General features: G+C 39.0%; 1 protein-coding gene across 6 annotated transcripts in view; it reads right to left on the reverse strand.

Annotated features, from left to right (window-relative positions):
• The window catches only part of NFIA (nuclear factor I A), a 482,852-nt gene that overhangs the window by 224,875 nt on the left and 231,006 nt on the right, over nt 1-26,971 (reverse strand). For all 6 annotated transcript variants that reach the window (XM_060206322.1, XM_007522725.3, XM_060206323.1 and 3 more), the window contains exon 3: nt 16,185-16,250. In XM_060206322.1, the coding sequence (XP_060062305.1) occupies nt 16,185-16,250 (66 nt within the window). The remainder of the gene's footprint in view (nt 1-16,184; nt 16,251-26,971) is intronic.

Raw genomic sequence — 26,971 nt, forward strand, 5'->3', positions numbered from 1 at the left:
GCTCAAACCTGTGTTCTTGGGCACTGTAACATGTGTTCAGGCAAGTGTGCTAATGCCTGGTCCCACTTCCTTCCATTTATTTCACAGAGATAAAACCAATGTTGTAGTCTAAAGGCTTTCCCTTTATAACTTTGCTGCTAACTTTATAGTTCATAGATTTTACTCCAATAAATTTCTGCACATCTAATCCTACCATCTTCTTGACTGGCCAAAACTAATATACCAAGCATACAGAAAGTTCACATAAATATGAGCTCTTCTATTGATTATAACCAAAATCATTGTTTTGGTCATTAACTGGCTCTAAACTTTACTATGAAACATTTCCTCTGAATTCCTGAATATTATTCTTTCTTAAAGTAGGGGAGTTCAGAGAGGTAATATTTATAACATACTCAGCTAAGTTTTGCCATATTTTGCAACTTAGTCAATAAAAATAAAATAGGGGGGTTGGGCTATAGTGCAGGGGATTAAGTGCACATGGCACAAAACTCGAGGACCGGCATAAGGATTCTGGTTCAATCTCCCAGCTTCCCACCTACAGGGGTTCGCTTCACAAGCAGTGAAACAGGTCTGCAGGTGTCTTTCTCTCCCCATCTCTATCTTCCCCTTCTTTCTCCATTTCTTTGTGTCCTATTCGGCAACAACAATATCAATAACAACAATAATAACAACCACAACAATAAAAAAACCAAGGGCAACAAAAGAGGAAAATAAATAAATAAATAAATAAAATATTAAAAAATATAGGGTGGGGGTAGATAGCATAAAGGTTATGCAAAGAGGCTCTCATGCCTGAGCCACCAAAGTCCCAGGTTCTATCCCCTGCACCACCATAAGCCAGAGCTGAGCAGTGATCTGGTAAAATAAAAAAGAAAAAAGAAGTAATAAAATAAAATAAATGAAAACTTTAATTTTTTTCCTGAAATTATCCAAGACAAAAACAAACAAACAACAACAACAACAACAACAAAACAGTTCCTCCTATTTTCGCGTCTAACTGAAAGGTAATTTCTCGACATCTTTGCATGTGGAATTTTTGAATTGCTTTATTATTCGACTAGTTTTTGACTTTCATCATCTATTAGGATGCAAACATTCTGCCAGTCACTGGACTTGTGACAAGGTATACTTCCTTTGCTTTTGCTTTGAAGAAGAGACTCACGGACTTTCCCAGTGGTCTCCTCAATTAATACTCCACTAATTAAACTTGCACACTTACTTGCATAGGTTGAGTGGCTCTCAACTACTGTCTTGTACCTATTGACTGTACTTCACAAGTGGCTTATTGTTCCATGATGACTACTGGGCTAGGTACCAACTGATTCAGGAGGAATGGAATTTAAGCAGACAAGTCATTAGAAGCTATAGTGCTCTTCCCAGGTTTCATTTTCAGTGGGTCACATTCCAGCAGTTTGACTCTTTGTGACCAGTGAAGTCATCACAGACTAATCAAACCTTTTCAAATGCTGCTGCTACCCCTGCCCCTGTAGCCTTCACAGGAATGGTAGTAGAACGCAGACTAAATAGTAGGGAAAATAGAGAACTTAATTCAGAAAAACAACAAATGCATTTTTTTTTAATCAGGATATGATTTGGGGTCCGCTGAAATTGTTCACTTGCAATTCAAATTTAAGTGAGTATGTTATATTTCTAGTTTGTAAATCTGAATGCTATTCAGGAGGAAATTCAGATTTCATGTAAACATATTGGAGACCTGGGGGCTTACAATCTAAATGGTGTTGTGCGATGAGGATTATGCTAAAATCACACAGGTTTAGAACTTCATTAGTTAAAAAAAATCATTTTCACAGACGGGTCTATGAGGTTAAATCTCTCAGGCAAATACTTGTGCTTTTAATGGTGAAAGCACAGGAGAAGATCTTTGGGGATACTAAAAGATACTGTCATAGCACATTACCTGGCCTCATTCCTTGACAGTGCTATAAATTATGTAGGTTTTTTTTTCTTTGCTCAGACTAAATATTAAATATCTAAAATATTGAGAGGGGTTCAACACATAGCTGGTATAGAAAAATAAATAAATGAAAGTTTATCAAGGATCACTAGGTTCTTTCCTAGACCTTCACGATCCAATATAATCTGGCTTTCAGCTATTCTCATCTCAAATCACTTTTGACTCCAGTTTCCTCGTGTTACAATGACCTTTTTTACTGTACCTCCAGAATGCTTTAACATTTCCTGGTCTTCCCTCTTCCTCAAACAAAACTACTTCATATATACATGATTCCAGCCTTCAGATCTTAGCACAAATGTCTACAGATCAGAAAAGACTTCCTTGACTATCCTACACAAAACAGCACCAAGTCCTCCACAGTTTATCCTCTTCCTTTATTTTATCAATGGTTTTCTTAGCATTTAATACCACCTGGCTTATTATGTATGTGTGGGTCCATTATCTTCTCCCACAAAAGAAAAGATAAAAGACCATGAAGGCAGAGATTCTCTTTTTCTCAGTATCTCATTCTTAGAATACATTTGATAAATATTTATTGAATGAATGAATGAAGCCTTTTTTCCACCTACTAGACTGCCAGGTCCCCCAAAAGAGGACATTTAATGCATGCCTTCAGTGACTAGTCCTAGTCCAAATGTGCCCAGTAGCTTCCTCACAATTATCTGTTGAACTGTTTTTATGAAAAACTTCCGGTACCAATATTTATTTATTTATTTAAATTTTTTAATTATCTTTATTTCTTTTTATTGGATAGAGACAGCCAGAAATCGAGAGGAAGGGGGATACAGGGAAGGAGAGAGTGGCTGCAACCACTTACAAAGCTCTCCCCCTGCAGTTAGAGACCAGGGGCTTGAACCTGAGTCCTTGTGCACTGTGCCATGTGCGTTCAACCAGGTGCGCCACCACCTGGCCCCTAAGCTACCAATATTTAAATGGTTCAGACACCTGGATTGTCCCTTAATAGATGCTAGTGCCAGGCTTTCAATGGCAAGCCTCTGCTGCTGTGACCTATTCAAAAGCTGGATTTTGGCTTCCTCTTGCTCATCTCTGGGGTTTACAAATGCTGCTTGCTGAGAAAGTCTTTGGTTGCAAAAGACCTACAGAGATCTAAGAAAACAAAAACTTCCCTTTGCAGAGAGATTGTTGGAAGCCTATTCTTATTTTCCTGGACCTTACCCCAGCACTCTCTACACCACTCTCTTTGGATTTCTGCCATATGATGTCTGCAGATAAGGCATATGAGAGTCCCTCATTCCCTTTGGATTAAAATCAACCAAGTATAGAAATTAGCAGCTGAGATGAGGCAGAGTAATCTGCAGAAAAGCCTCCCCTCCCCCATCTCTATTTGAGATCTCCCAGTAGATTTCCTTAACGACAGGTTGATGCCAAGGGAACAGAGTTGCCTGGAGCTGAGTAAAACTCAAAGAAGAGAAAGAGAATGAGGAAGCTGAAGGGAGAAAGGTGCCAGAAATCCTTGTGGCCATATGAATGTTTCTAGCAGACAACTAATCAGTCTGGATTAGTGACTCTAAATCCCCAAATAATTTATTTATATTAGATTCAGTTTACTAGTATTATCCACAAATGGGTAGTTTCCTCCAGAAAAATAATACATACAAGTTTTAAAATCAATTCACCACTCAAGTGACAAATCCTATTATTTATGGCCAGGAAATCTTACACACTATTCCTGGCCTAGAACTAGCCTTCCTGATAGTTCACCATGATGATTTTCATGGAATGGAGAGACATTTGAACATGACCACTAGAAATACACTGTGGGTCCTTCTAATGATATCTGTGTCAAAGGGTCCTATCAGAGACCACCTAGGCAAAGGTCACAGGGAAGCAGATAGAACTAATAGCAGATACAACTGCATCAAAACACCGGGCACACCTCCTATAGTACTGTAATTTAATATCAGTTCTCCACTTGACTATTTTTCCAAACTCAAATGAAATACTACATAGTTATTTCTTTTTTGCAAGCATTACATATTTTAATAAAATGTAAGCACTGGTAAAGATATGCTAGGTCATTCAGACAAAATAGTGTGCACTGGTTCAGGTTGGCTTTTATTTATTTTTCTTTATTGAGGGGGGTTAATGGCTCATAGTCAACAGTAGAATACAGTAGTTTGTACATGCATAACGTTTCTAAGTTTTCCACATAACAATTCAACCCCCTCTAGGTCCTCCTCTGCCATTATGTTCCAGGACCTGAACCCCCCACCCCAGAGTCTTTTACTTTGATGCAATACACCAAACTCAGTCCAAGTTCTGTTTAGTGTTTGCTTATTTTTCAACTTTTTTTTATTATTAGTGATTCTATAATGATTGATAAGATTGTGAGATAAGAAGAGGTACAATTTCATACAGTTCTCACCACTAGAGTTCCATATCCCATCCCCTGCATTGGAAACTTCCCTATTTTTTATCCCTCTGGGAGTATGGACCAAAATTCTTTATGGAGTGAAGAAGGTGGCTTCTGTAATTATTTCTCCACTGGATATGGACACTGCCCAGCCTCTCTCTGCCTTTCCCTAGTGGGGCAGGGTTCTGGGGAGGTGGGGTTCCAGGACAAATGGTGAAGTCGGCTGCACAAGAAAGTCAGGCTGGCATCATGAAAATACTATATAATTGTATGGATTCATATTTCCAGAATTGAGACATAAGGACCTATTTACACAGTCTCATATAAGTAATAAATAAATACTTGAAATGAATTTTTTTTTTTAAGTAGCAAACCAGGGGCTAGGTGGTGGCACTCTCAGTTAAGCTCACATATCACCATGTGCAAAGATGCCTCCACACCCCCACACCCCCCCCACGCCCCACCTACAGGAAAGATGGCACTTCATGAATGGTGAAGCAGGTCAACAGGTGTCTCTGTTTCTCTCTCCCTATCTCCCCCTCCCTCTAAATTTCTTTTGTCCTGACAAATAAAAATAAAGTAGGAAGGGGAAAAAAAAAAAGGGCCACCAGGGACCATGGATCGTAGGGCTGATATCAAGCCCCAGTGATAACCCTAGTGGCAATAATAAAAATAATTATTAAAAAATATTTTTAAAGTACCCAACCCATCTCTAAGACCTTGGAAGAATTACAGTGGTGGTGGGGGGCAGAGGTGGGAATGAGGGAGGCAGAGAACTCTGGAAAAGGTGGAAGTGGTGAGGAACTATATTCCTAATATTGTATAATCTTGAAAATCACTATTTCACTATTGGGAGTCAGGCAGTAGCACAGTGACTTAAGCCCACATGGCGCAAAGTGCAAGAACCTGCATAAGGATCCCAGTTCAAGCCCCCAGCTCCCCACCTGCAGGGGAGTCGCTTCACAGGCGGTGAAGCAGGGTCTGCAGGTGTCTGTCTTTCTCTCTCCCTCTCTGTCTTCCCCTCCTCTCTCCACTTCTCTCTGTCCTAACAATGACGATGTCAATAACAATAAATAACTACAACAATGAAAAACAAGGGCAACAAAAGGGAAAATAAATAAAAATAAAAATAAATAAAGAAAAGAAAATCACTATTGAGCCACTAAATGTTTCTTTCAGGGTACAGGAAGGTTTCTCAGTGGGCAGAGTGTGTAGCTTTCCTAAATGAAGCGTTGGGTTTGAACTTGGGAGAGCTCCAAGGGCAGAGACTAGAGGAACTACATGATGGTGGGGCTGTGTTCTGTGTGTCTCTCTCAGGAAAGTACACAATAGAAAAACTGGGCTGAGTTATCTCATCGGTAGAGCATATACCCAAGGCCTTTGATTAGCTGCCTGGCATGGCATTAAAAAAAAAAAAAAGCCGAACTAGAATTGGAGTTGGTGTATTGCACCAAAGTAAAAGAGTGGGGTGGAGGAGGAGGGTTCAGATCCCGGGACAAGATGTCATGTCAGGGGAGGACCTGGGGAGAGGGTCAGATTGTGGAAAACTGAGAAACGTTACACATGCCCAAACTACCTACCGTATTTTACTGTCGACTGTAAACCATTAATTCCCCCAATAAAGAAAAAAAAATCGTATAGTATATTTTTTTTCTTGCAGTGTTATAGCCAATGAACACTCAACTCAAACACAAATGAATCTAGGAACCAGAAGGAGACAAGAGACCCACTTTTCCCAGTCTTTCTTCTGTCTCATACTTGGACTTGATGTATGGGAGGGGAGCGCAGGAGAGGTAGCTGTCTGCTTAGACCAAGTCAGCAGTCCCTATTTTTAGCGGGGCCAGAATTTTTAGCAGTCAGAATTTTTAGCGGGGTCTAAAAATCTTTATTTTTACTACTTACCAACCACCTAAGGTCCATGCAGCTAGTTATCTTCCAAATGGAGAAAATAAGGTACCTAGGAAGTGAGGTAAAAGTACTTCCTAAAGGGAGTTGGATGGTAGGGCAGCGGGTTAAGCGCACATGGCACGAAGCGCACGGACTGGTTTAAGGATCCCGGTTCGAGCCCAGGCTCCCCACCTGCAGGGGAATCCCTTCCCAAGCGGCGAAGCAGGTCTGCAGGTGTCTTTCTCTCCTCCTCTCTGTCTTCCTCTCCTCTCTCCATTTCTCTCTGTCTTATCCAACAAGGACGACAAGAATAACTACAACAATAAAAGAACAAGGCCAACAAAAGGGAACAAATAAATATTTTTTTAAAAAAGTACTTCTTAGGGAGTCGGGCTGTAGCACAGCGGGTTAAGCGCAGGTGGCGCAAAGCACAAGGACTGGCATAAGGATCCCGGTTCAAACTCCAGCTCCCCAACTGCAGGGGAGTCGCTTCACAGGCGGTGAAGCAGGTCTGCAGGTGTCTATCTTTCTCTCCCCCTCTCTGTCTTCCCCTCCTCTCTCCATTTCTCTCTGTCCTATCCAACAACGACAACAACAATAATAACTACAACAATAATAAAACAACAAGGGCAACAAAAGGGAATAAATAAATAAAATAAATAAAATTTTTAAAAAAGTACTTCCTAAAAATGACTACAAATCTCCTCCCTCTGTGTCAGCTGAACGTACCCCTTCACAGCACTGGGCCTGTGGTTAGAGCACAGGCTACCCTGCAAGATGTATGTGTGTGGGGGGGCAAGGCTCCAGCCTCACCTGCTACCTCATCTCTCACCAGGCAAGATCCAAGAATTTCCTGTGTCTCCTGGAGGCATTTCAGAAGAGGCTCTGCAAACAATGGGTCACATTTGCTCACAATATCTAAGTAAACACAATTCACCTGGTCTCAAGCTGAACCGTTAAATCAAACCAAATCCTAGCTCCCTAGTCTCTTGAAAAAAAGAGAGACAAGCTCCATCCCATTACTGAAAATTCATCAGTCAGATTTTAATTACATAGTTCTGGGAACCAGGAGGCATTTAGCTTTTAACGTCTTTCTCCCTAAGATGGGACCTTTACATATTTTAGAATATTGATCATTACTGTTATTGCTACTATTATGGTGGTCACTCTACTGTGTCTGTCCCTGCAGGGTTTTTTGAAAGAACATTGCAGGAAATAATTGCTACTAGGTAACTGTAAAAGAAAGTCATGCAAATTATGAAATATTGATAAACTGTATTTACAAGTCAGTGGTGCTAGAATGTTCCAGCTTTCCCAGCAAAAAAAAAAAAAAATCTTTTTTTAAAATTTATTTTCCCTTTTGTTGCCCTTGTTGTTTTACTGTTGAACTTATTGTTGCTGATGGTGTTAGGACAGAGAGAAATAGGGGGGGGGGGAGACAGAAAGGAGGGAGAGCAAGATAGACACCTTAAGACCTGCTTCACCGCTTGTGAAGCGACCTCCTTGCAGGTGGGGAGCTGGGGGCTGGAATCAGGATCTTTATGCCTGTCCTTGTGCTTTGGGCGACATGCATTTAACCCACTGCGCTGCCCAACTCCCACCCCCCAAAAAAGACATTCTTAAGGCTTAAGTGCTTTCACACTTCCTAATAACCCAACTAAAATCAGACTTTAATCAAAATAGTTTCTACAAGAAGCAGCCCACCCTCCAATAAGGAAAAAAATGCATTGTTCTTAAATATTTTATTTATTTACTTATTCATTCATCTGATAGGACAGAGAGAAATGAAGAGGTGAAAGGAGAAAGACAACTATAGAACTGCTTTACTACTGTGTTAAGCTCCGCCTGGCAAGTAGGAACCTGGGACTTAAACCTGGGTCCTGGCACATGGTAACATGCACACTCAAGGTTTGCAATCATCTGGTTGAAGAACAGCTTTTAGAATTATGAACTTTATCTTGTCTTTCCAGCATACATTAATATTTCAATATATCATCTATACATTTGAGAAGTGGGGAAAAAGAAGTAAGGCAGTTGGCAGTGTTTTAAGAAATCTGTCTGGGAGTCGGGCAGTAGCACAGACGGTTAAGCGCAGTGGCGCAAAGCGCAAGGACAGGCATAAGGATCCTGGTTAAAGCCCCCGACTCCCCACCTGCAGGGGAGTCGCTTCATCTGCAGGTGTCTGTCTTTCTCTCCCCCTCTCTGTCTTCCCCTTCTCTCTCTACTTCTTTCTGTCCTAACAACGACGACAACAATAACTACAACAAAAATAAAAAAAAAACAAGGGCAACAAAAGGGAAAATAAATAAATATTTTAAAAAAAGAAATGTCAGATAAAAGTATATAAAAATATATAGTTCTCTTATCTCACCTGCAAATGATAAAGCAAATTTTACATATAAACCACAAGCTAGCTGCTTCGGAAGTTATTTCACAAATCCTAAACTATTCAAAATACATAAAAGATTCAGCAACTAATGAGATACTGAAAATTAGGATTATAGACAAATCTATTCCTTGTTCATCTAGCAACTAATCGTAATGATCTGCTGTTTAAAAGAGACAAGATGGGGATGCTATCAATAAAGATGACAACATGGAAGAAACTATATTCCATTATACTCAAGAGTGATTTTCAAATTGGCAGATCAGGATTTTTTTTTTTTTCTTGCTGCCTGGGTTGTCACTGGGTCTCAGCACCTGCACTATGAAGCCACCGCTCCTGTGGCCATTTTTTTTTTCAATCTTTTGGATAGGACAGAGAAATTGAGAGGGCAGGGGAAAGCAGAGAGGGAGAGAGAAAGACAGACACCAGCAGACCTGCTTCACTGCTTGTGAAGCGACCCCCTCCCCCCTCAGGTGAGGAGCCTGGGCGGGGGCAGGGGCGCTAAAACCAGCATCCTTGCTCTTCATACAACTGGGTGCGCCACTGCTCAGCCTCAGAAATTTTCCAAATCTGAGGCAAGCATCATGATTAATGGCCTTCCACGGATGGCAAAGGCCTATTTGAGTGTTGATGCCTCTGCCATACGTACAAGTTGCAGAGAAAAAACAATGAGAAAGAACGAACGTGATTAAGCCTAAAGAAAATGTAAACCCTAGCTCTGATTTCCTGTCAAAAAGATCCCATTTGAGGCCAAGTTTTAAGATTATTTTCAATCTGAGCAGGTGATGCTAGGAAGCAGAGAGAAAACTACATGAATACAGCTTTTCTTTTTCTGGCAAGGGAATCCCCCCACTTTTTTTTTTTTAAGTTAAGGATGCACTCACAGCAAGTCCCGTCCCAGCAGGGGTTGTGCTCTCTGCGTGCCAGCACTGGTCGCTGCTATCCCCACAGACACTCATGGTCGCTGCTATCCCCACAGACACTCATGGTCGCTGCTATCCCCACAGACACTCATGGTCGCTGCTATCCCCACAGACACTCATGGTCGCTGCTATCCCCACAGACACTCATGGTCGCTGCTATCCCCACAGACACTCATGGTCGCTGCTATCCCCACAGACACTCATGGTCGCTGCTATCCCCACAGTCACTCATGGTCGCTGCTATCCCCACAGACACTCATGGTCGCTGCTATCCCCACAGACACTCATGGTCGCTGCTATCCCCACAGACACTCATGGTCGCTGCTATCCCCACAGACACTCATGGTCGCTGCTATCCCCACAGACACTCATGGTCGCTGCTATCTCCACAGACACTCATGGTCGCTGCTATCCCCACAGACACTCATGGTCGCTGCTATTCCCACAGACACTCACTTATTGTGATTCTACAGAAGCGTGTCTTGAATTAAACAGACGGGTTCCAGGTGAACGTCTCCCTGATTAATGGCTGACCTGATGGACAACAGAATATGAGCTTTGGAGGACTGGTCACAGGTTCTGTGAATGTTCGAACAGCACTTCAGATGCTCCCTCACCAAAATACTCTTAACAGGAGCCAAAATACATCACAGGAATTTACAAAGATGGCTAAAGTCGACGTTCTAAGCCCAAGTCCAACCAGCCTAAAACCTCTAGGTACTCTTGAAAAGTTGAAAAGGAAGTCTGAATGATATGCACAAGGTGAAATAGATGATACTAGTCAGATCTAAGAATTTTGTCAGGTGGTTCGGGAGGTGGTGCAGTGGATAAAACACTGGACCTCTCATCCATGAGGTCCCAAGTTCAACCCCCCCGGCAGCACATGTACCAGAGCGAAGTCTGGTTCTTTCTCTGTCTCCTTCTATGTCTCTCATGAATAAATAAATTCTTTTTTTTTTTTTTAAAAAAAAGAGTTTTGTCAGTACTGCAGTCTATTTTCATTTTTTTTTTAACTTCATTTATTTATCCACTTTATCTACTGTGCCACGTCCCAGACCACAACACAGCAGTCTCTTTAGTCATCAAGTATTAACTAGCGTGATGAGATTTCTTATCTTTATTTCATGTCCTCACAGGGATTGGGGCAGAAGCAGAGGTACATCTGGATCTAATGGGACCATTAGTTTAGCCCCTAGTTCTGGTTTCTTTTGATTACATGTCATAGCCGTGTATGTATGGCATCTGTCCCTGTACAAGTTTCTTCCACATCAGAGTTGGATTTTCAGCTTCCTCAGTACATTTTGTTTCTTCCACTTCCCTAAGAACCATGGCGCTAACATATGGTGCCAGTGCTCAAACCTTAGTCCTTGCACATTGTACTAGATGAGTTCTACTGGGTAGGTTACCTCTTAGCCCTTAACGTTATTCATCAAGCAAATTAATACTGAGTACCTAATAGGTTCAAGTCACAGAATTATATAGAGTATAAGATATTTTTTTCTCTCTATCTTTTCTTTCTTTCTTCTTCCTTTCTTTCTACCTTCACCCCCATGGAGAGTTGTATCAAAAGGAAAAAAAAATCAGCAAAAATAAAGAATACTAGAATGATTTTTCTTGAGGATTCATTTTTAATGATGCAACAATTTGGTATTTTATTTTGTTTTATTTTATTTTATTTTATTTTATTTCTATCTTCATGGATGGTCACAGAAAGAGAAAGAGAAAGAAAGACCAGAACACTGCTCAGCTCTGACTTATAGCAGTGCAAAGGGTTGAACCTGATACATTTGGAAACTCAGACATAAAAGCCTTTTTGCATAACCATTATGCTATCTACCCTACTGAGGTTTAAAAATTCTAAGTCACTTCTGGGAGATGAATAGAATGCTTGGAGAGAACTAAATAGCAAAATAGATGTGGCCCTGTGTGGGGGTTATGGACACATATAAAGAAACTTATGGCTAATATTTCAGAACAAAGAATGTGTCTCCAAAAGATGTCTCTAAAAAGTCTTGGCTAATTTCTGACACTGTCCTTACACTACCACACCAATATCCTCTTTTTCAGACTTTTCACATATGTGTACTCACTACAGATGTGACAGGTTTTAACTGGAGAGTGGCAGTGGGTATATTTTCACTTTAATACTCATGAGTTATGCCCATGTTTTTCCTCCAATTCCAGTTATCACTTTATGGAGGAAATACTAATTTTTAGGGGTACATTTCAACATTTCCCCAAGATAGGTGTCGGTACATTGCACCAGGCAAACTAGATCTTATTCCATGATAGGGACTGAGCTCCTCAGTCTTGAGTTAGGTTGAGTATTTCTATCTTTTTTTAAATTTTTTTTTTAAATTTATTTTCCCTTTTGTTGCCCTTGTTGTGTTTTTGTTGTTATTGTAGTTATTATTGATGTCGCCGTTGTTAGATAGGACAGAGAGAAATGGAGAGAGGAGGGGAAGACAGAGAGGGGGAGAGAAAGATAGACACCTGCAGACCTGCTTCATCGCCTGTGAAGCGACTCCCCTGCAGGTGGGGAGCCGGGGGCTTGAACCGGGATCTTTACGCCGGTCCTTGCGCTTGAGTATTTCTATCTTATTGATGAGAAAATTAAGATTGGGAAAATACTTTATTCAAAGTCATCAAACCGTTATTGAATTTGAACTCAGGTTTATTTGACTCCAGAGGTAAAGTTTTTAATCACTGCTATTTTGAGTTTCAGAGATTGTAATGTTTTTATCTCTGGGTTTCAGATGATTCCCTCAAAATTCTCATCTATTACTCTAATTTCTCATCTATTACAGTGATTTGTTTTTTCTTTACAGTCAAGTCTTAAGGCATATAAGAAAAGAAAGCAAAAAAATCCATGGGGGTGGTGGTGGTGGTAAGAGAAAGGAGTTATTGAGGCAGTGAAGAAACAGCTGTATCCACTTTAAGTTACAAGGCCTTGTTTATGGTTTTGGATGAAACGGCATGTTGCCATTTGTCTATTCATTCTCCATGGTTTACTAGGAAAATGCCATTCGTTTCCTATTACCTTTCTCCTCATGAGTTAGGATAAAAGGAATACTATTTCCTCTCATATATACATAGAGAAGGAATAATGAGTTTCCACTTCATTTGAAGAAAGAACCTGTCACTTTTTCACTCCACAAGATTCCAAAAGTTCTTGGTGGACCCATTATCAGAGAACCCTCTTGCAAAACAAAACCAAATCAAACTAACGGAACCCCTACAGACATGGGGCCAGAGCACATGCATTCCCATGAGCGAGACCTGAGTTTCCAGCCTTACCACCACAAAGGCAGATGCTTTGGTGTCTACGCATCACTCTCTTTTCCCTTTGTGTCTCTCTTCCGTTCTGTCTCTGTCAGTATCTTAAACTGAAGAAAAAACAGTCCACTGACAGGAGTGGAATAGTACAAGCACAAAACTCTGTCATGCCAAAGGGGAGGAGGACGAAGCAGTTTCCGGAACTCATATTCCAGAAACTGGGGTAATTAGAAGAATGCCAGAAAGTTATCTCACGCATATAAATACCCAGTCCTGAAATCTTTATTTTTTTCCTTTAGGGATTATACGTATTGAGAAAAGAGATTAAATACTGATCTCCTCCATAACATCATCTGAGACTGACAAAAAGGCAGATAGAAATAAAGGTCTTACGTCGTCTAGTGTGAACTTTAGGTAAAAAGATAATACAAGTAAAATGTCCTCTGTTTCTCTTTGAATTACTTCTTCAGATATTAACACTATTTTCCTTTGAGCTCTTATGATTCTTCCCAAAATGGTACCACAAATCAAGTAACATGGGGTTAAACGTGGATTTGGCTAACATCTCTTTGTTTTTGGCTGAAAAAATCCAGGCTCAATCGTGGTTGCTTTTTGGAATGGGAAACACACAATATCGGTATTACAGGCAGCTCCAGAGAGGCATGCCAGGGATCTCCCCGCGCTCTCAATTTATATTTGCATGTGAACAGCTTGTCGGCCATTTTATGAAGACAGATGAATCACAGGCCAGCTAGAGGGCCGCCAGAGCTAACTACGTGAACCACATACCCCTACCTATAACACACGAACTTTTTTTTTAATGAAAGTAAAATTATTAACTTGACATACTTTTAGGCAGATTATAAATATAAAATGTGGTTTGAGCCCCTGGCTTCCCACCTGCAGGGGAGTCATTTCACAGGTCTGCAGGTGTCTAGCTTTCTCTCCCCCTCTGTCTTTCTCTCCTCTCTCCATTTCTCTCTGTCCTATCTAACAATGACAACATCAATAACAATAATAACTACAACAACAGTGAAAAACAACAAGGACAACAAAAGAGAAAATAAATTTTATATATATATATATATATATATATATATAATGTGAAAAAGACATTTAAGGTATCACCCATAAGACAAATAGAAAATAAAGAATAAAAGTAACCAATAAATATCACTCCTTAAAATATCAACAAAAAAATAAGACACAGCTGTTTATAAGATGAAAAACAAGTGTCTTTTTTTCCTTTTAAATGCCTGATTTGAAAAGACAATTCTGAAAACAAAAATGCCACCAAAATACCAAGATGAGAAAAGGAAGAGACACACAGTCCCGTTAATGCTGGCAACCAGCCATATTAACAAGACTTTCCCAGGCTCCGGAAATGAAAAAAACGTGAAAGATTTGTGGCAGGATATAGTGAGGCCAAGGTAACCCTCTACACTATTCTGAAATAATTCAGTTTCCCTATCTACTCCTAGATATCAGATGAAAACAAAAATGGAGGAGGAGGAGGAGGAGGGGGAGGGGGGAGGAGGAGGGGGAGGAGAAGGAGGAGGAGGACCCTTAAGGAATGAGCCCATTTCTACACAAATGAAAAGAATGGTGGGAGTCGGGCTGTAGCGCAGCGGGTTAAGCTCAGGTGGCGCAAAGCACAAGGAGGGTGAAGCAGGTCTGCAGGTGTCTATCTTTCTCTCCTCCTCTCTGTCTTCCCCTCCTCTCTCCATTTCTCTCTGTCCTATCCAACAACGACAACAACAATAAAACAACAAGGGCAACAAAAGGGAATAAATAAAATAAATATTTAAAAAAAAAAAGAAAAGAAAAGAAAAGAAAAAACAAGAATGGTAGGATTACACTGACTAAAAGTTATTAAAAGTGATGAACAGTAGTCAACTTTCTTTTTTATTCTATAAATGATCTGAAAGATACTATGTCAACCACTATCTATTAAATAATCTAAACACTGTGGGCCGGGAGGTGGCACAGTGATAGGGCTTTGGACTCTCAAGTAGGAAGTTCTGAGTTCAATCCCTGGCAGCATATGTGCCAGAGTGATGTCTGGTTCTTTCTCTCTCCTCCTATCTTTCTCATAAATAAATAAAATCTTAAAAAAAAATCTAAACACTTAATTCTGCAGCAGGCATAGAAATATTGTCATCCTATTCTGAAGATAATAAACCAATGCTATTAAATAATTCATTTAATGTTCGAAAGATAAGAAATAGGGGTAGAATTTGAGCACAGACTAAACATCAATACCGTAAGTTTTAACCCTGATGATGTATTCCCCTCAAAGTCTAATATTCACACTTAACCCCTCTGTTCTATCACCAAGAGCACTCTAGACTTCATGATACAATAATTATGAAAGTACATATCATTTAATATGTAACCGTTACTGCTAGTTCACGAATCATTTCACTCAATCTTAAATGACAACCTATGACCAGCTTTTTAATATTGTCACAAATTTAGTATTTTACCAGAAACATATATATGACATATTTATGATATAAATTCTACTTCAAATGATTTCCTGAAAAAGTAAGTCTACATATTTATTCAACTGAGGAATCCAGGACTATTAGGTACCCTTACCATTTAATTTAGATAACTTCAAGTTAAAAAATGGCTTTCTTGGGAGTCGGGCTGTAGCGCAGCGGGTTAAGCGCAGGTGGCGCAAAGCACAAGGACCGGCATAAGGATCCCGGTTCGAACCCTGGCTCCCCAACTCCAGGGGAGTCACTTCACAGGCGGTGAAGCAGGTCTGCAGGTATCTGTCTTTCTCTCCTCCTCTCTGTCTTCCCCTCCTCTCTCCATTTCTCTCTGTCCTATCCAACAACGACAACAACAACAATAATAATAACTACAACAATAAAACAAGGGCAACAAAAGGGAATAAATAAATAAATAAATAAAAGAAAAAGAAAAAAGAAAAAAAAAGCCGCTAAAAATGGCTTTCTTTTAATTACTAGCAAAGGGTTAAACAGTGTCCTGAAATACTTATCTCAAACGTCTCAAAAATATTTATGATCTCAAATCACTGTATAGATCTCATTAAGTATTTACCACTTTAAAAGGAACTGAAAATCAAATTACTAAGCCAGAAGGCCTCACCTATACAGTAAAAGATTCTGATTTGGTAAATCCACCCCTCTTCTTATACTAACCAACTTTCTTGGGTATCTTGACAGTGTTTGGGGGCAGCTAAAGTGATCCAGGGAGCTCCTTGTGTTCTCAGACTTGTCCATACTGTGGACTATCCACAGAGCAGACCCAGAAATCTTTATATCTGCTTGGCCGCTGGCTACCACATAGACTCTCATAGCAGCAGCCAGAGTCCCAAGCTAAACTTACCATTTTCTGGCTGGTCCTTAATGTCAGCATCACTTGGCTGGCTGGGACTTTCAGACTGACTTGAATCTGAAAAACACAAAAAAATACAGCCAAAAATTATAGGGTCTGTGAAGGAAAGTGGATCAGTGGTGCCAGACATTCTCAAAAGGTGCAGTATATAAACGAGGCATGAGAACATCACAGAAATGACACGAGGAGTGAAGAGAAAAAAAGAAAGAGAGAAGAGAAAGCAGCAGCCCCGCCTCGGTATATGGGACACTAGACCCCTCCAGGGCTGTCTGCCTTGTGCTGGATTGTAAGTGGAAATCGTCCATGAACCATGCTCTTAGAGACAATTTCTTAACTGCTCTTCTCCATTATTTATACACTACAGCCCGATAAAGACTTCATCCTTCATTACACACATCTGAAGCTTGATTCAGAACATAATAAAGTGTCAAAACATATTTTGAAGCTGGTATATAAAAGCAACCCAAACAACAGTAACAAGTTCTGTTGATATTTAGCTCTGTATTACAGCAACAGACTATGCAGACTAACACCATTAAATATGAGAGTTCTAATATTCTCTTAGCACATTTACTTGAGATAGCAGGCTAACTGAAAGATGTCTTTTGGGAAGGTATATATTTTCCCCATTTAATAATTAATTTTTTTTCCTACTGTACTCATACATTTTGGGAGAGCCTAAAGGATTTTTTTTTTTGGGGGGAGAATAGGCTGAATTTGATCAATTTTTTATTTTATAAAGGAAATTCTGCTCAAATTCAATTCAGTTTTTCTAAGTGGGACAATCTAGAATACATCCTCTACAACTAATTTTAAAATTAGATAAAATTAAGTGAGAGAAGAAACAAAGTCACAGAGCTAGAACAAGTATATTCATTGTACTTTGAGGCAAAATACTTCAGGGAGAAAATTTTTTGATGTAAAGTATTTTCTGAGATTTGAAACAGCTTATAACATTATCTAAAAGCAAACCGACAAGACAAATTGTATGGGAAAAGAATTACTTGATTCTAACTTTACCTTGACTCCACAGGGTCAGAACTAGCTGTCTGAAATCTGACCACATTTCAACAAGAAATTCAATGCAAGATCAAAAGGTCATAACACTTAACTGTGATTAAATTGAAAATATTACTTCTATTTCAACACAGTTAGAGCATTGCCATTCTCTTTCTTGGAGTGATTAGAAAATAGAAGTTATATTCTAAGAGTGACCCTCGGTCAATAATGCTAATTTATTATTTTAAAGAAGGTTTCCTGTTTTTGAGCAAATGAAGATTTTAATTATAGCAGCCAGCTATAAAGAAAATGCCTACTTAAACATTTTCAGATGATTTTAAACTGGTGACTATGGCAAAAATCTATGTTGACTCAAACTTTCAGACAGCAAAGGACATGAAAACATGAATCTTCATTTGTCTGGTGAAATGGTGGTTTTTATATTCTTGCAATAATTGCCACAGAGAAAACATAACAAGGAGAAAAAAAAACAGCATTATAAGTTCAAACACTTCAGAGAAGTTCTCAGAATGAACTAGAAAATTAAATACAAAACCTACAGTGAAGATTGAAAATGCAAATTTATACAGGGTCAAATTGGAAATTTTGGCTCCATAAAACTGTATTCATTTTACAGCAAACCATTATTTTTTTTGCCTTTATTATGGGTTACCTGCTCTTTTTTTAAGGAAAGATCTAAAATCTAGCCATTAAATTCTCAAATATTTTAAATATTCTGAAAATTAAAACCAAATGTATTTTAGGAGAAAGATACATCTTTATTATTTTATCCCAATTTAAAAATATATTTATATAGTATCTCTATAAAAATTAAGAAAAAGGTATCTAATTTTTTTTTTTTTTTTTTTAGGGAATGCTGAAATTCTTCTTAATCCTATCACAAAGCAGATACAAAATTTTGCAAAGCAGAATTTCTCTTTGGGGTAAAACAAAAAGGCCTGTCTTTCGAGGACAGCTTGGTCAATGTTCTACTTTTGTAAAGGTGTTAAAAACCTTTACAACTAATTGCTTCTCCATGAACCAACACACAAACACCTTTTCAAAATCTCAAGTTATCTAAGCTCACAACAGTCAATTACTTTCTCGATATTCACTCAGGAATTTTTAAGCAAAAAAGATCATGTGAGATCCAAAACTCTGTATAATAATAATAATAATAATGCATAGCAACCTGCAAGTAGGCTTGTCTCTCTTTATAGCCTTTTTCTATGGAAATAGTACATGACTATAGAGAATGTCAACAATCAGTTGAAGCTATAGGTGTGTTCAAAGAAAGTTTAAAATCCCAAGTCACAGAGAAAGGAAGCAAGCCGTAAATGACTGCACGGCAGAAAAATGCTCAGAGCTAGTCTGAAAGAGGCCGCAGCTTTCTTGTGAAAGCTCGATACAAACACTGAAGGAGGCATCTAGCCAAACTGAAAACAGAATTTAATTTCTCCAGTTATATTCAAAAGCTGAGGACACTGATATACATACACCCAGACCATCTATAAAAATTCATTAATCAAGACAGGAATGAGCAAAGTCAAAGACCTATAGGAAATTGTAAGGAATTATAGACTTATATATATATATATATATATATATATATATATATTATAATAAAGTACTATATATATACATATATATTTACTATGAGTTGTGTATCTCCCTTTCCCCCCACCCCTCTCTTTTCCACTAAGTCAACAAGGACTGAAACTTCTCAGTCCCCTTGCTAGCCTCTGCTGAAGCTGCTTGAACAATTTTTCAAGTACTGTAAAACGTTGCCCATGCTGTTAAGTAGGAAGGCAACCAAATAACCAAAATTTTAAATTAATTTTTACCCATCTCTATTGGATACAAATGAAAGATCTCTTTTTCCAATCATTTGTATTAAAACACTATCATGACGGTTAATTCTTTTCTTTTGTACACTTGGTAGAAACATTGTCGAAACATTGTCCAAAAGCTTTTTTTTTTTTTTTTTGGACAATTATCTCATGGTCAGTTGATTCTCATCAACTGAAATAATCAGAAACCCCAGAAAGCAAACCCAACTGCATAGAACTGGGTGCATTCATGTATCTGTGCCCTCGGTGACAATGACTTTCTCTGGTTTTGCTGGTGGGAAGCCAGATTTGTATTTTCTACTGAAGAGAATTATTAGAGTCTGTTTAAAGGATGAAATGGTGAATGCTTCTGTGCATTTGGATGATCAATTCTTTTCCCTAGCAAATCTAGGGGATTTGCTTCTTGTTTAAGAACATAGCACTTGTGGTCTGGGAGGTGGCACAGTGGCTAAGGAACTAGACTCTCAAGCATAAGGTCCTGAGTTCAATCCTTGGCAGCACATGTACCAGAGTGATGTCTGGCTCTTTCTCTTCTCCTATCTTTCTCATTAATAAAATAAATAAAATCTTAAAAAAAAAAATAACATAGCACTCTAACTGGTGAAAAGCAGTGCTTTAAAAAAAAATGAGAAGTTTAAAAGAGCTTTGCATTTTTTTTTTTAAAGCTGTGTTGAGATGTGTTAATTGACCTGCTTGCCCTGCATCCATGCATTTTTATAGCACCTACAGCTAGGTTGCTGGAGTTCACTGTCAGCATCATCACTGGGGAAAGAAAACAATATAAATCCTAAAGCGTACTTATTCCTCTCTGCTTCCAAAGGCTTTTGCAATCTAAGATCAGAAACGATACACTGGATTTGCCTTTTATCCACCTGTTCTCTTCCACTCCCTGGAATCTGCATGGGAACCCCAGAGAATACTTTTTTTTTTTTTTTTTTGGAAAGGTCAGTTAATGTCAAAAACATGTCAAAATGGTAAAGTGAGAAAGCAAAAAATATGCTGATCATTTCCATGTATTTTACGTTTATCAGGCAGAAGACAGAGATGGAATGTAGAGGAATTATCCCTGTGCTCAACCTAGAATTTAACTTTCTCCTGCCTGGTCCTTGCATGGTACAGGCATTCTTCCTGTGGAATTCACATTACACTGTACCAAGGTGATTTAAAATCATTGCCTATTAGACCTTTAGCTCCATGAAGAAGAGTTTCTTTCTCTTTTCTCCTTTTCCCCTGTATCTTTCAAAGGAGCCTGGCCCACCCAAGGATCCAATAGCTGTTGGGACTAAGGAGATGAATTTTTACTTGCTCAGCTTTCTAATATTGAAACACTGCCAGTGACTAAAAAAATATACTATGTTCACACTTAGAAAGTAACTGGGACTTAAAAATGGAAAAGGGGAGGCAGAAAGTCTTTATAAGGCTCTTTATAGGGCCTGGCAGGAACATCTTCTGGTTTGTGGGTGGGAAATCTCACCCAGTATGTAGAAGTTGTAGACAATCACTTCCTATGATGCTCTTGCCTACACCACAAGAGGCTCATCAGAATAACAAGAGCTGAACACAGCACCTGATCCAAAGGAGGACCTCCACCCCATTCCCCTGTCCAATCCAACACCAAATGTGCTCCAGCTAAAATGACTGACAACAGAGCACTATTTTGCACACTGAAAATAATACAAAGATAAATCTGGCAGATTCTGTTGCCCAGACAGTGCCTCACAATCCTAACTGCTGTTGTAAATCGCTGATAAAGAACAAGAACACGCAGTAGGGAAGACCCTGATTTAGTGTCCTTTCTATTCAGTCAACACGATATCAACAAAAGGCTATCGACCATACAAAAGCAAATTCTGGTGTTAGGAGAAAAATAATTCACCTACATCAACTCCCCCTTCATACATAATGATTAGGCTAAAGATGAAATCTGGAAATCCACTGTTAGAATTTAGTGTCTGGGGAGTAGCGCAGTGGGTTAAGTGCATGTGGCGCAAAGTGCAAGGACTGGCATACGGATCCCAGTTCGAAACCCCCCCCCAAACTCCCCACCTGCAGGAGGTAAAGCAGGTCTGCAGGTGTCTGTCTTTCTCTCGCCCTCTCTGTCTTCCCTCCTCTCTCCATTTCTCTCCGTCCGATCCAGCAATGACGACATCGTTATAACAACAATAATAACTACAATAAAACAACAAGGGCAACAAAAGGGAATAAATAAATATTTAAAAAATTTTTTAAAGAATTTCATGTCTGGTTTTAAGTCTCCCACATCCAGATGCAACAGGAAGAAAAAAGAAGGTATTCCAACACAGTTAAGTGAAAAGGATGAAATTGTAACTTACGGCAGTTGGCACTTTTTATAGTGTGGAAAAGAAAAGATAAAGGCAGGAATGGATACTTCCCTGCAAGTAAATGAACCAGAAAGGTCATTCCTATAGTATAGGAAAATTAAAAATCTGGACTATTATTTCTTATATATATGTTCATTTATTTATTTTCCCTTTTGTTCCCCTTGTTTTTTTATTGTTGTTGTAGTTATTCTTGTTGATGTTATTGATGTCGTCGTTGTTGGATAGGACAGAGAGATAATGGAGAGAGGAGGGGAAGACAGAGAGGGGGAGAGAAAGATAGATACCTGCAGACCTGCTTCACCGCCTGTGAAGTGACTCCCCTGCAAGTGGGGAGCCAGAGGCTCGAACCGGTTTAGCCGTTCCGTGTGCTTCGCGTGCGCTTATCCCGCTGCGCTACTGCCCGAATCCCAAAAATATGGATTATTATATCCTGAATGTAATAAACTTACATTCTACATCTGAAGTTTTTAAAAAATATTGCAAAAATTTAGGTAATATTTTTGTTGTTGCTTAAGGCTTGGTAAATGAGTTCTTTGCAAAAGAATAAGAGTGATGAATACCAATACTTGTTTCGATACTTTCCTGATGTCAAAATAGAAAAATTATATTTCTGATTAGTAGAGTGGGGTTTGGAGTTACTATACTTTGATCTATTATCATGTTTATTACACTAAGGAAATTTAGAAAACCAGATGACTATGATAGTCACATTAGCTTATTACTCTTATTGCTACAGTTAAAAAAGAGTATATGGTGATGTCAGGGACTGAACCTGGACCTTTGGGACCTCAGGACTGAAAGCCTTTTTGTATAACCATTGTGCTATCTCCCTAGCCCAGAAATACTATGTTGTTTTTTTTTTTGCCTCCGGGGTTATTACTGGGGCTCAGTGCCTGCACCATGAATCCATTGCTCCTGGAGGCCATTCCCCCCCCCCTTTGTTGCCCTTGTTGGTGTAACCTTGTTGTGGTTATTATTGTTATTGTTGATGTCCTTCATTGTTGGAATGGGATGCATTGGATCGACCTTCTCGTGGTGCATCCCGTGAGTACCCATTTATTGGGGAAACTGACGATCCTTCCTAGCCGACTGAATCCACATGGATCCCAGTCACTTTCAAAGCCAGCAACAAGCAGACATCAGGCTCAACCTGACGCTGTTGACTGGCTACGGAAGAAGGGCAAACGCTAGAAGATTGTTGGATAGGACAGAGAGAAATGGAGAGAGGAGGGGAAGACAGAGGGGGGGAGAGAAAGATGGACACCTGCAGGCCTGCTTCACCGCCTGTGAAGCGACTCCCCTGCTGGTGGGGTTCCTGGGGCTCGAACTCTGATCCTTATACAGGTCCTTGCATTTGGCGCCAAATGCGCTTAACCTGCTGCGCTACCACCCGACCCCCCAATATTATAGTTTTTATACTAGGAATATTGTCTGTTTTTCCAGTATCACCGTAACCTTAAAAACTCAGGTTTTAGGAGCTAGTTGAGGATGTACAATGCCTGTGTATAGGTGCATATTGGTGTACAGAGACAGTAGCTTACAAGGAAACATCATCGACTACAATACCAGCAACAAAATATAGTTTTATCCATCCTGCTCTGGTAAACAGCAAACAGAAATTTGTAATGCCGCAATTAAATCAGAACCACTAAACATATTTAACTAATATTAGCATTTCAAGAAAATGGATAAAACCTTTAAGTTCAGGCAATAGCCAAGTCAATATTTAATGCTAATTAAAGTATACAACTCTCGCCTACTTAATGAAAAATTAACATACAATAACCTAGTTTTTAAAAGGAAGTGAGAGGCGAATCACACCGTCAATTTTTTTAATTTAAATTTAATTTAAAAATGGAAAACATTAGAGCTGAGGAGGTAGTCTAAAGGTTATGCAAAACATTTTCATGCCTGAGGCCCTGAGCTCCCAATTTCATTTATGCATCAATATAAGCCAAAGCTGAGCATAACTTGGTTTAAAATAAAATAAAAAAGGAACATTAGAGAGTTCTTAAGAACTGGAAAAATCTTGCCTTTGTTGTATTTAAGTTATAAAATTTCATCTGTATAGCTTTCCCAGCAAGCCAGAATTGAGAATTTGTAAGGCTATGTCTGTACACAGTACAGCCTGGGTAACCAGTGCATGCAGAACAGGTTCTTTCCAGGGAGGGAAGTGAGGAGCGGTGGCAGAGGGTAAGTTCTGATTCAGAGAATCCAGTTGCTTTGCACACAGTGGTCCTTGCTCCTCTGATGGGATTCGGACAGAGCAGGAAGGCTGTGCTCATGAGGCACAGTGACTTGGAAGGGTTCCACCAGACCACCCCCGAGGCTACCAGCTGCTCAGAGATCTACCCCTTGGCCACCCCCCTTGTATCCCTGTATTTCCTGGGTATACTGAAGACTTGTTACATAATCTAGTTTACTGCAATTTTCTTTCTTGAAACTCTTAAATGCTTTTCAAAAGAAGAATTTGTGAGATATTAAATCTGCAGGAATTGGTGCCCCCCCCCCCTTGGCATTAATGCTGGTATTCAAAGCCCATCTGTTTAGTCAGGACTGTGTATGATGATGAGGCTGTTTAGGTTGAAGAGTGATTCAACTGTCTTATCACCTACTCATAAATGTGTTATTTTTCTATGTGCACAAGGAGGTTATGGAATGATACATAGTTTTTAACACATTGAGAGAGGAAAAAAAATAAAATGGTGTAACTATTGTTGTGTTATGACTGTGAAGGAGAATCATTCCTAAGCTTTAAAAATTACCAGTTCAGTCACTCTGAAAGTAGTGACAGGATGACTCAAACTTTAAACCTTCAATTTTTTTTGCACAAGGCTGACTACAAGGATCAGCTTTCTCTATGACACACCAAGTCAAAGGCAAACGTATGGCAATGATAAAAGATATGTAAGCATAATACTTTGACTAAATTTGCAATGTCTAACATTTTCTTCAACAAGGGATTGTGACTGAAATCAAATGTTTAGGTCACCACTCATAGTTTTGTTTTTCTTCTAATGGGAACTGAAGTGACATGTGAAAGTAACCTGTTAACCAGTTCAGAACTCTAGTTATTAAGTCAGACAGATTGCTTATCCACTCATAGGTAAACAACAACTAACTTAAAAAAAAATCACTACTACTGCATTTCAAAAATGTGCTCAATGTCCCCCTTTTAATCACTTTTTTTTTCCACAAACAAAATTAATCATAGTAGTAAGTTCCTGGAGTTCATAAACAGAAAGATACAAAGTTAGAGGTTACCCATGTACTTATTTATACAACTTAAAGTAGAAATCCTCTCTGTAACTTTTCATGCTGTAAAAACAGATTTGTCAAGTGAAAATGATGCATAATTAAGTTGTAGTCCATATACACTATTTGCTTGCGTCTGGATAGCTACTACAGGAATTTATTAAAATAGGAAAAATACTCTCTTCTGAAGGTAGCCATGTTATCCATGTTATTTAAACTCAGATAGTTCTCTAAGCAGTAACATTTCTGTATTCCTATTTCATTACTGAAAGGGATATGAAGTGGCTAAAAAAAAAAAAAAAGGCCTCGAGAATCTCAGTTCCAAATTTAACTGTGCTGGACTTCAGATTCTCCATCTGTAACGGGGAGCTAGAATGATAGTTCTGCTTAACTTCACAGGATTGCTGTGTCTATCAAATGAAACAATGTAACAACATCTTATCTTTATTCTCTATGGGGGCCAACTAGTGAAAAGGTTAAGTGCAACATTGCAGTGTAAACTTTTCTTCCCCCCAAAAAAGTTGATTCTTTTCCAAAAAAAAAAAAAATCCATCTCATATGTTATGTGTCTCTGGTAGATGGTAGAGAACATCAGCATCATAGACCCTGTTTTCAAGGAAAAATTCTTAATTCCCATATACTGGGAAAGAGATGATCTCTGATAATGGAAATGAAATCTCAGCTTGCCTTGTTTATTCCAGACAGACATTTGTGTGTTAAGTCTGTTTATCAGGCAACACTTTGTCTAAGCCAGGAAGTAGTCAGTCTTTGTAACAAGATGTATGCAAATGATTTTCCCAAGAGTCTCTGCAGCAAATTGTAGTAGGAAAAAAAAATTTTTTTTCTTTTTACTTTACCAGCAAGAAGCTACCTCAAAAGTAGGCTAGAGACACAGAACTATGAGCTAGACTATGCTGATGAGTTTAAATGAGTCCTAAACATGTGCTCACAGTCTGGTGCTCTTTATTCTAAGCAGACTTGGTGCATTACATCTGTTTATCAGACAACACTGTCTGGGTATTCACGCTTTGTAACCTGTGTGAAAATGAATAGTGTCCATAATCCCATGAAATAACCTGTCTGAGACAAAACTCCAAGCCTCCTGTTACTTTTAAGAATCTGCACCAAAAGAAACTCCCAGGAAACCTTTGAAACTTTTAAAACAATTCATCCACCTTTTAACTTTTTATCTACTTTCTACCTTCAATAACTTTTCCTCATTCAAAGACTCCTCTGATGGCATGGTAGGTTCTGAACAAAATGATGAATTTTATCACAATAACTGGGCTGATAAATGAAAATTCTGCTTGCCATGCCCTATGTAGTAGCCCAAAATGAAGTTTCAAATGGAAAAAAAATTATATACATATATATATATATATATATATCATAAAAGTATATATTGCTATTTATCCTGGGATTTTTTTTTTGAAAACCTTAGTGCAACTGACTTTTATTTTTAAAATCTATACATGAAAAAGTCGAAGTGTATTTCTTTCCATTTTGCTTTTTTTTAGTGGCTTTCCACAGGGTTTGAAAAATCTTACCAAAGGAATTGCCTGGGCCTAGCTTGTCTTCCTAGACAAAATAAACACTTCCGGACTCTACTTGTTTGCATTCTCCTCAGGGAAGCTGTATGCATCAGCAGCTAAAAACAAAGAAACTTTTTAGCTGCTCAGACAAAATGCAGAAGCTTCCCAAACAACAAGGCAAGGGGGGTGGGGTGGGGGCGGGGCATGGGTCTAGGGGAAGGTGGGGGTGGAGAAGTGCAGAAAGTCTGACAGTCCATTCAATATGGGGATGATGGCTATAATGCACCCGGGGTCCCCTTGCTAATTAAATATGCATTGGCACAGTTTTGATCGATGCAAGCCATGGATCAGATGACACACCTGCAAAATCTTGAGCACAGAGCTCCCAGGAAAAGGGAAAATACAGTCTTGTCTCCTTATCTTTGTTTTCAAAGGCTCTCAATTTCTGTGCTTAGATATCTAATTTAATTCTCTCACCCCTCAGCAAACTGGATTAGGGAAGTCAATACTGCCTTTGTGCATCGACAGGAAAACACAGCTTTCCTTTTATTCAATTTAGCTATGACCTTTAGACAAAGATAATGACAACTGTCTAAAAGTAAGGTTATGGCCTCAAGAAGAAGACCCCCAGAGCTAAAGATCCCATGGAATTTTTGGAGGACAAGGTGGTAGGGTTTACTATTTAACACTACCCTGCTTGGAAAGGGGGAAAAAGAACTAAGAATTGGAGTGGTGGGAAAGAGGACATGGTAGAAAATATTTAAATTCAAAGACTATATAACCAAACTTTCAAAAATCAA

This window comes from Erinaceus europaeus, chromosome 13 (genome assembly GCF_950295315.1).
Source record: "Erinaceus europaeus chromosome 13, mEriEur2.1, whole genome shotgun sequence".
NCBI classification, from domain to species: Eukaryota; Metazoa; Chordata; class Mammalia; order Eulipotyphla; family Erinaceidae; genus Erinaceus; species Erinaceus europaeus.